Consider the following 11,457-nt stretch of genomic DNA (forward strand, 5'->3'; position numbering starts at 1 on the left):
CGTATTTGAGGAAATTCAAATGTTTTAAGTGTTGGATGCCAAATTTTCATGGACACTTCTTTTACCGATCATCTCAAAGACAATGGCACTTCGATTCCAGATAAGACGACACTTTTTACCAGATATAACACACTCTATTTAGTGAATCAGATATGCAGAATACGCTGCGGAATACTGCTATAGTAAGCAGGCAATAAATAAAAATGTATGCAATGACGTAAATTAAATACGAATTACCGAAAAATATTCTTGTCCCTTTGGAATATGATAATAAAAGAGAAAGAGTAGTGTAAAGCTCAATATAAAGGGAGTTTTCATATCTCTTTTAAATTTTGTGGCTACGCATTAGTATCGTCTTCATGATGCGATTCTAATGAACACCGATGACAATTGATTTTATGAGGTGTATTGGTCGCTTTAAGACCCCTTGTCTCCTTATCTAGAGTTCTGCTAGAAGTTCAATTGAACACAGATCCACATGATCCGTTGTATTTTCAATTCTCTTAATCTCAATTTACCACTTAAAAACAAGTTTATTATATAGACAATTATTTCCGGTCGTCACTTGAAATATATTACTTCAGAAATAAGCATTTGAATCTTATTTAAAATATGCACATATAATATTAATTATATGAATTAATAGTAATAAGATTTTTGAAAAAGAACAACGCCTTTGGTTATATTTTACATGTGTATGCAATTACGTTATGCATAGATTCACAATGTGTCGGGCTTGACAATGCAAATTGATTCGTACTTCAAAATGTTTGGTAAGAATAGCCATAATATATATTAATGCATTTCAGGTAAAAGATTAAACTCGGTTATCAGAGTGCCCAATTTGTTGAAAGTCTCTGTTATCCGAAGTGCCCTATATCGGGAATCAAAGTACCGCAACTTCATGAATACCACCTATTAAAACATGCTCTATATTCTTTTATATTTGATTGAATACTATCAAAATTTCAGTATTTGAAGCACAGTGATTACTCTACATGCTGGAATATCAAACAATTTCTTGCAATATTTCTAAGTAGTTTTATTTTGTTGAAATGTTTACTGGTCATCCAGTTTATGCTGTTTTCCGACCGAATTTTCTATTTTTTGTGGGGAAAAATCTACCATTCTTCGTGATTTTTTTCTTTGCAATAGAAAATGATACACTATTTATAAACTCGACCATGCGCCTTGTCTAAAAAACTTATCTTTATGATATAACTTAGAAAAACCTGATGAACTTAACTCTCGCACGTGACTTTTGTTGTTATCTGGTATCGAAGTGCCATCTGTTATCAAAGTATCCGCATACCCAGCGTGTTTTTAATGAATGACAATACATCTATTTAAAAACGATACCGATTACTTAAGTATATGAACTGCAAACGTGTTGACAATTTTTCTTGTATTGTTTTATTTAGCTTTGCATCATAAAAGTTTTCATCATTTTCTAATTTCAAAGATTGTATTTTAATACTTATAGTCTAGCACGCTGTTCTCGGACAACTCTCGTATATTGACACCCTGTATTCTAGATGAATACGGGTAAAATGTCTCAAAATCTTTCAAAGCGCTAAATATTTTGTTTTTGTTTCGCACTGTAAGAGTTTGCAATAGCTCATAACACGTGCGACTAGTAATATTAATTATATATCAGCCTCAAACATCTTAACCAAAACCAATTTCAAATTCAATATTCACTAAGTATACTTCTTGGAATCAAACTCGACCGTGCCTTAATACGCATTAGCCTTTCGATAAAACAAAGCTTAATTAGTTTGAAACAAATATCAAAATCAGTATTAAAAAGCCATCATATTGTGATTGGAAATGACCAACTCATATGAAGCCATAATATATTGAACCGCTTCCTAACACACTTTACGTGGCAAGTCAGTCCATCTACTAGTTTACCCAGTCAAGACGGTCTAATAGCAAAGCAACACACTTGTAACGTTTGCCCGGAAATATCAATTTTAATAATGTATATGAGCCATTATCTGTGAAAAGGAGATTTAATGCGTGTGCGTAAAGTGCCGTCCCAGATAAGCCTATGCAGTCCGCAAATTATCATATCCGTGTTATTTTAAGTCCCAAACCGAGGACACACTCGCGTCCTTAGTGAAGTCAGATACATGGCCAAGGGATTTCATTAAGTATGAAGGGGTGCTGATCAAGATATATGCAATGTTATCATTAAACATGAACCGAATTGATCGACGACATGGATAATGACGAAAGTGAAATGGGTGTCAATGAGAAATCATTTAATATGAAGGATCGGTAATCATGATATCCGCAATTTAATCTTACAAACCTTAATTGGATCGTTTAAAACACTGATTATCTAGTAAGTGATCAAATGTATATAAAAAGACCAGGATGTTACAGGCTTATCCATCATCCACCGAACTTTGATTTTGCAACTATGATTTCACGTTGCCGTTAGATATAAAATATTTTGTTTATTCATTCGGCCAGCAAGTTCTTTAAGTTTGACAGTTATTTCTTGTACAACTTTCCACGTGTCTCTTTACTGTGCCTGACGACGTTAACCTTCACATGATTACAGATCCACGATGACGCCGTTGTTTTACCGGTATGTATTGTTCAGTACCGGGGTAGCGTGGATATTGTCAGATCGTGAATATTGTCAGATCGTGAATATTGTCAGATCGTGAGTAAGGCCTAAAAAGTGTTTGTTTCCAAAGAAACCGGAAGTATGAAGATTCTTACAATACCCCGTGAAATTATTCAGATCAATGGTCGTGAAATATACTCAGACGACTGATGCAGACTAATAATTTTTACGCAAATCAGTTCCAATACAAACCGATTTTTTATTAAGAATTGTTTTTCTTTTAACAAAAGCTTTTTGATAAATTTACACACATTATAAATTATGGATTTGTCACATCAACTTAGTGGATGTTTTCTTCACTCGGCGTAACAGCGACTTATAAAATGGTATTCATCTTCCAGATCAAACTCATGACATCATGACGTTCATTTCGTGGAATGTTATTTTGAGCGTATCTGCCAGTTTGTATTCTCAACGGGTGTGCAAAGACTCTAAATCTTACAAAAAATAAGCGCAGTCGTCTAGGAAGTAAATCTTAATATTCTTCCCATTCCAAAGAGGAATTATTATTCATATTATCATATCATTCTTGTTTCGAGTTGTCAACAAGTCTACATTTAAACTCGCTAAAAAACATTAACTTACACAACATTTGGATTTTCAAATTTATAACCAAATCCAAATTATTATAACATTTTCTTGAAATGTGAGACCCAATTTATATCAAAAATTCCCACAATATCAAAAATCTTTGAAAGGGCTATAAATACTCAACTAACTAAATTTTTTGACCAGCATTTCAATACTTATCTATCTGCATTTAGACCTGGATATGGCTGCCAGACAACTTTACTGAAAATAATCGAAGACTGGAAAAGGGCGTTAGATGAAAACAAATATGTTGCCTCAGTTTTAATGGACCTGTCCAAAGCGTTCGACTGTCTGCCTCATGATCTCCTCTCCCTAAAACTAAAGTATTATGGTGTATCTGAAAAATCTTTACAATTAATCAATAGTTACTTGAGTGAAAGAAAACAATGTATTAAAATAGGTCAATTTAAAAGTGACTTTCAAGAAATTTATAAAGGTGTACCCCAAGGCTCAATATTAGGTCCCGTCCTTTTTAATATATTCATCAATGACATTTTTCATTTTGTTCAAGAGAGTAATCTGTACAATTATGCTGATGATAATACCTTATCTTTTGCACATCATAATCTAGATATAGTTAAATCTACCTTAGAAAATGACAGTTTATCCTTAATAAAATGGTTCTCAGACAATAAAATGCAAGCTAATCCTGATAAATTTCAGGCAATCGCAATAGGGTCTAAAACTCACAAAGCTAATATCTCTTTTGACTTGTCAGGAAACAAAATAAACTGTGAGGATGAGGTTCTCTTACTAGGGGTTACATTAGATTTTAAACTAAATTTTGACAAACACATTTCCAACTTATGTAAAAAGGCATCCAGACAATTAAATGTTCTAAAGCGTATAGGTAGGAATCTTTGTAAACTTGGCAAACTTAATATATATTACTCATTCATTCTCTCAAACTTCAATTTCTGCCCATTAACATGGCATTTCTGTGGAGAAATAAAAACTCAAAAAATAGAAAACATACAGAAAAGAGCTCTAAGGTTTATTTATAATGACTATATGTCTGATTATGAAGGGTTGCTTAGCAAATCAAAACTGCCAAGCTTAAAAATAAGAAGACTAAGACAAATGGCTATTGAAACCTACAAGATAATTAATAAACAGACACCAACATATCTTCATGATCTTATTCAAATTAAAAATAACTCTTACTCTTTTAGGTACACTAATACAGCTGAAATCCCACGGGTAAGAAGTACCAGTTATGGTCTTAAGTCTTTCCGTTCCGCAGCCCCCAGGCTCTGGAACTCGTTACCCCAGCACTTCAGGGATGTGACGGGACTTAACCAGTTCCGAAGTCTGATAGGCTCGTGGGACGGAGAGGATTGCAGATGTTCTTGCTGTTGTACCTAGTATGGCTTGTATTATATGTTCTTGTTATTTGCTTTTGCCAGTTTAACCCTCAGTTGCTATTTTCAGCAAGTTATATTATTTTGTGCATGAAATTTTTGTATGTTACATATTAATGGCAGTTGCCCAGTGTACTTTCTTTTCATCAGATTTTCAGTTGCTATTTTCAGCATGTTATATTATTTTGTGCATGAAATTTTTGTTTGTTACATATTAATGGCAGTTGTCCAGTGTACTTTCTTTTCATCAGATTTTGAATATAGCTTTATGTACCATTTGAAATAACTCATTATGCTTGTGTTTTTGTGAAGTAGCTGCTGAACATTTCTTTCAAATCTGATTTGGGGGATAATTGTTTTCTTTTTATCTGTCACACTTTAGTGTCCATATTCATTGTCAGACTTTTACCTTATTTATTTTTTATTTTTTTATATTTTTTTCTTATAGCTGCTCTTAGACCAAGGTCAAGATCAGCAACTGCAGCACAATTTTTATTCTTATAAGTTATATTTAATTTATTTTTAATAATGCTATGATCTTAACTGTCTAAATATTATAATTGTATATCACATGCCATAGTTCTTTCGTTTTTAACATGTTAAAATAATCATGTTTATTGTATTCAGGTTAATTTATTTATTTATTTATTATAATTGATCTCAACTCAAGGACGATACTGTTTGTTTATATAATGTAAATTTCATGTAATGCTCAACTGTATATTTGTTATATGTATGTTGTTATATTATGTCGGTCAATAGCGATACATCGCTAATGTTATACTTGTTATGTACATACCGACTTGAAATAAAATTTGTATTTGTATGTATTTTGTATTTGTATAACCTTATTTTACAATCGTGTTAAGCTTTATTGTAAACTATTTGCATAATGATATTTTCATTGTGAAGAATTTTAAACCAATATTTTAGAATTTTAACAAACCTGTTTTATATAATACAATAGTTATCTACCTAATTCACCATAAATAGTAACATAACATGCAAATATTTTAATCTGTAACACTCGCTTGCAACATTTTAAATGACTGCGTTCAATATCATCTGAATTTGTGAAACCCTATACTTCGGACGAATAATTTAACATAGCCCCTACGAAAGCGTCAAACAATTTACAAAATATTATGTGGCTTATGTCAAAATCATTACATTTTAACACTTACGTATTCATTGTTTGCTTTACCGACCAAATGTTCCTGGTTAACTTTAAAATTTCCTGTATATGTCAACACATTTCTTGAATAGTTAACTTTATAAACCAATATAATGACATTAATATTGAATATTCAATTTTCATTTTCTTTTCCTCCAAACCTCTTCCGAAATACCATTATTTTTGGTTATGCAATGTTTACATTAACATTATGCAATGTATGTTATTCTATGACGTCGCGATAATTTGTTTTTCGTGACGTCATAATTATTGCTAAGCGTAACAACCATTGGTAACGTAACTTTATAACAGCTGTGAGTCAAGTTTCGAATTGGTTAGATTTTTTTAATAAGGTGGAATTTTTATTTAATTAATCGCTTTAACTGAACACGGATATAATGCACACATCATGTCAGTCTAAAATAAACGAACTAAAAACAACTACGTGCAGCCCAGTCTTAAAGTTCTTTATTGACAGTATTTAGATCTAATGCATTGGTTTTGAGATTTGGAACCCTCGCGTCTATTTACTTTGCCCGAACAACTTTGACTGACTGGTAAGTCAAGTCAGATATACTACTCTAGATTATTTAATACTTAATGTTTAAACGACTTCCATATACGTGCATTTTAATTCTTTTTATAGAACACTTTTACAAGGCAGCAAACAAAATGTAATGGGAGACGGCAGATTATTTGAGCGGGGGCGTCTTCTTCTCAGGGTGCTTGCATCGATGAGCGGCATGCCGGAAGAGGAGATGTACTATGACCTTGACCCTGCACCCCGTCCTCAGCGGCCCCGACAGGCCGGCCACTCTCTGGATCCGGAAGAAAGGAACAGACTCAGTAAGGGCTATGCACAAAAAATTGTGATCGTCTTTGATTGAGAAAATGTTGATCATTCGGGCGATTTTAGTTCATGCAATAAACTATATTCCTGCTAAAATTATGAGGTGTTTAGTAATTTTATAAATTTACAGATCCATGACTTACTCTGCAATTCCTCAAGTTTGCAAATGGCTTCAAATTGACCAATTTGGATACAGGACACTTTTCTTAGCTACAACCTTTCCTTCTTAAATACCTGTAGCCAAACTAAGTAGAAATTTGCCACCGCAAATCAAATTTGGCTGAAGAAATATTTTAGCTTCAGAAATCTTTTATCGAAGACGCTACTTACTGAACTTTCGAAAAGAAGTCTTCCTTTACACAAAACATACCATAAAAGCGTAAAGTGTCGTCCCTGATTATTCTGTTCGGACTGCACAAGATAATCTTGGATGTCACTTTGCGCACTTGTATTATATCCCGTTTACCCAGAACGAAGCTCATAATATAATTCGCCGAGTAAGTCAAATTAAGATTCCATAGTCGGTTTCCCAAGACATTTCATTCCATCACTTTACCAGGGTCCTCGAGCTACTAAAGAATTATCAAGCATAACAAGAAAAATGTGAACCGCTGTCGTATGAAACTAACGCAAAGCTATCACACATACGGAGAACTGCTTGACGGATGTGGTCATATCTAATCAAATATCTTACAACAAATGTCAAGTACTATTTAATTTTTAGCCGACAAACAAAAAGATGCGAATGATCAATGTGTTCTCACAACAATTATTGGCATGTCTCTCTAGTGAAAAAAGGTCACTTCCAATAGCTTTGATGTTGTGCTATCTCTTTAGCGACGCGGTAAGAGTGTCTGACTACCACTTTGGAGGTCGTGGGTTCAATCCCCGGCTTGAGCTCAGAATTTTCACATTTATGGCGACGAGGAAAAAAAACTGTGCATGCGGAAATGCGGGAATGGGTCTGAGCTGTTTAATGGTTTCTGGGATGGCCATGCGGATGCAAGACATGCTGTAGCGGGCGTGTCTGGGCCTTGAAACATTAAAAGGGGAGGAGTGTAGTGAAAAAAGGTCACTTCCAACAGCCTTGATGTTGGGCTAACTCTTTTGCGACGCGGTTAGAATGTCTGACTACCACTCTGGAGGTGGTGCGTTCAATCCCCGGCTTGAGCTCAGTATTTTCACATTTTCCCTGATTGACAGGAATATATATGTTAAATTTGCTCATTTTTGGTATTGGTTATTGAAGAGAATAAAACTGTAATTGCATCAAAATAAAATTACTAAAAAAAGTAATCGCACTATAATTTGTCGTAAAATGTTTTACTAGGCGGATTTAAAAATAAAATAATGGAGAAGAGCGGATAGGTTATAGCATGGAAAATTAAAATAAAAACAACCCATTTCACTGTTATTATTTATAAATTGTTAAACATGCTTGATCGACCCATTGAAGTCATCGAAAACAAATATTCGCCTTAGCAGGTTATATTAATATCCATTCAAGTGACAATTAAATAAAATTTATCTTACAATATCGTCAGTTATGTTCATGTTAATTACTTAAATACAAAATGATATTGATATTAATGCCATTTTAACGAACGATTTATCCCCCATTTTTAGTATCACGCACCGTCTTTCAAATACACGAGATAGTGAGCCGCCACGTGCAGCAAACCGGTGACGATATTCGGCACTTTCTAAGCTACGAATTCGTGCGCGCCCAACTCCATAATGTCGGTCACAATGGCAGCCTTTCCAGCGTCTCCAACAGAGCCACTCCAAATCAATATCGACCAGGTACTTGGGGAATACTAACAGAATAATTGAGCCGCGCTCTATGAAACGACTGGGCTTAACGCAGCGTTAAGTGTCGTCCCAGATTAGTCTGCGCAGTTCGCACAGGCTTATCAGGGACGCCATTTTCCGCTTCAACTTGATTTCGGTTAAGAAAACACTTCATTTAAACGAAACATTCTATAAAAGGGGAAAGTGTCGTTCCTGATTAGCCTCTGCGAACTTCACAAGCTAATCTGGGACGACATTTTACGCACTTGTATTAAGTCAAGTTTTAACAGAACACGGCTCAATTAATTCTCGCTGTTATCTATTAAACATTGCGACCAGTTAATGTGTTGCACCATTATGTACGTAACATTTTGTTGGTTTATATTACAAAAAACGACAGATTTCAAGTACTTCTGAATACTTTGCTGTTTGTTGAAATTCAAGTTCAGTTTTGTTATGCAAACATATACAAACCTTTATGCAACAGCTTACGAAGCAAAAACATTTTGTAAAATGATAACTTTTAAATATCTTAAATACACATACTGCTCTTTGTATGTATGTTTAATAAAAACTCCCGTAAAAGCATTGTTAACGTTGCATTGCATCATAGGGCGCTGGTTTCGATACATTGACGGTAATAGAAGGGATGCAAGTGTTGAGAAAATGATGGGTAGCGGTGACGACAAAGCCCGCCAAAACGACACAGACTTGTCTTCAGCCGATGATGTTGACGACGACGACGACGACGAAAACAGTCTGTCGCATCACAACAATTACGATGACGTAAGCAATAACGGCATACTCGACGGCAGCGACGTCTGCGAAGAGAGCGACGGGACAGCATCTCAATATTCGGACGACGAAGAGGTAAAACAACCACGACGGAAATGTACGCATACCAAAGCCGTTTGATATGTAATGCAGCGGGGGCATATTTCTTGTAACTATTACAGACGAAACATTCCTCAGTATACAATGCTTTAAGATATACCAGTCTTTTCATAAAAATATACCGGTATAATAAATTGATTAATTCGTAGAAAAGCAATTTTGAAAATGGAATATGTTATTTGTGAAATGATATTTAAATGTTTTCACCTTTAAACAGTTTTGCTGGGAATTAATTCACAGTATGATAACTTTAAAAACGCAGTACGAGAGTTTTGTATGCGCACGCATTGATTTGTCCACTTTGAAGCATTCGTATATGACGAGTTCACTAACCAACATACACAATATCGAACGTCTCATTTTGTATATCGAATTCAATCCCTGTCAGTATAACACACGACTTTATCGATTTGTTTGCTATTTTCATTTATGCATTAATAAGATTGTTTTATCAATAATTCATATTTTTGTGCTATCATTAATCAAAAAAGTAAAACATCGAACGGTCTTAAAATAAGTATCACGAGTTCAAACCTAGTCCTTTGAAAAGAAGATCTTACGCGCTACCAATCGACGTTTTAGAGTTCATTATCTTTAAGCATTTCAGAGGCTTTATTAATTTAATCAGTTCGACCAACACAATTTATATTATAACTTCTTAATCATATCTGTTCGTGTCGCTTCGCTTGTTTATATGTGACGTACATTATTTATAATATATAACGTATATTATTTTGTTGTCATAGCACAAATGACAAAAATGAACAAAATGTAATTTTGTAATTATGTGAACAAATCCCTCTGTTATAAGTTTGACTTATTAAAACAGAAATGTACACCACAAAAATACCCATTACTATTATACCCATTTTACCTACAGTAACTGTGATGAGAACATTGTTGTAGTCGCGTATTCTGTCTCTTGTTAGGATCCTTAACCCTTTACCAAAACGATACATATTGTGACGCAGTTTAATTCCCACAGAAAGTTCAATTTAATTTAAGACCTTTCTTACTAAATTCAAGTTTTAAAGGCGTCATTTCAAACCCTTAGATACTAATGAGCAGCAAACAGCATAAAACCTGAACAGGCTGCGAGTTACTCGCAGGCTGTTCTGGTTTTATTCTATTTGCACATCTGTTTGCTTCTGAGTGGGAAAGGGTTAACAAAGCTGTGTTCATTTTGTGACAATTCTCGACTGTTGTTGTCCCTATATGCCCTCAATATACTTGTTGATTTATTCTGCCTTTTCAAGAAAACTTTCGTACAACAGAACCATCAGGTAAATTAATAAGCATCGTTCTTGGAGAAAGGAGCTTAATGCATGTGCGTAAAGTGTGCTAAGATTAGACTGTGTAGTCCACGAAGTATAGTCTGGGACGACACTTATCGCTCAGACTGGATTTTCTTTCCGAAGAAACTTCGTTTAAAGTAACAACGAAACAATTCAACACAATGAAATGTGACCTTCTTATTACGGACATACATTAGCCCATTTTTTACAAAACATAGTCCAAATAATATATGATTTCGTATTTTATTGGCAGCTCCACGACGACCCCGAATGTATTTGCCAGAGATGCCTTTTCGTTCCATACGGAGAGGCAAGTGACGTCATCAGCGTTCCCAGCGTTGTTTCAAACACTTCCGTGAATTTCAAGCGCACTCGACGCGTAATAAAGAGTGTGAAAGCATTCTTTGGACGATTATTTAGGTGTCAGTGCATGCGACCCAATACTGTGGATGAATAATTTAATTACAATTAATGTTTTAAGTATATATTCATTTTCCTTCTTGCAATTTCCTATCATTTCTTTTTTATGCATGACACTTGTAAAACCAATATGAATTAATCAAGTACATAAACTACAAACGTATTGATATTTGTTCTTTTATTGTTTTATATGGCGTTGCATCATAAAAGTTTTCATTCTGTTCTTATTTCAACATTTGTATTAAAATACTTACATATACTTATAGTCTAGTGAAAAGGTGGTTATGATATCAATTAGTGAAAACATCATTTTGAATGATAAATTATCATATTATAACGAAAAGTCAACTTTTCTGGAAAAAACATTCGCTATCAAATATATATATCACATACATTTGATAGTATTTTTTTTCCAGAAAAGTTGATTTTTCGTTATAATA

The 11,457-nt window shown here is 34.1% G+C and overlaps 1 protein-coding gene across 6 annotated transcripts in view; it reads left to right on the forward strand.

Moving 5' to 3' along the window:
* LOC127867437 (uncharacterized) overlaps positions 1-11,182 on the forward strand; it is a 221,551-nt gene extending 210,369 nt beyond the window's left edge. For 2 of the 6 annotated variants that reach the window (XM_052408591.1, XM_052408585.1), the window contains exons 2-5: positions 6,414-6,613; positions 8,244-8,420; positions 9,022-9,278; positions 10,851-11,182. In XM_052408591.1, coding sequence (XP_052264551.1) covers positions 6,445-6,613; positions 8,244-8,420; positions 9,022-9,278; positions 10,851-11,054 — 807 coding nt within the window. In that variant the 5' untranslated portion in view covers positions 6,414-6,444 and the 3' untranslated portion in view covers positions 11,055-11,182. Of the gene's footprint in view, positions 1-6,026; positions 6,121-6,165; positions 6,325-6,413; positions 6,614-8,243; positions 8,421-9,021; positions 9,279-10,850 lie in introns of those variants that run through there. The other 4 variants (XM_052408586.1, XM_052408589.1, XM_052408588.1 and 1 more) reach the window with 4 other exon arrangements.
* The last annotated feature ends 275 nt before the right edge of the window (positions 11,183-11,457 follow it).

The sequence above is a fragment of the Dreissena polymorpha genome, chromosome 2 (genome assembly GCF_020536995.1).
Source record: "Dreissena polymorpha isolate Duluth1 chromosome 2, UMN_Dpol_1.0, whole genome shotgun sequence".
In the NCBI taxonomy this organism is placed as follows: Eukaryota; Metazoa; Mollusca; class Bivalvia; order Myida; family Dreissenidae; genus Dreissena; species Dreissena polymorpha.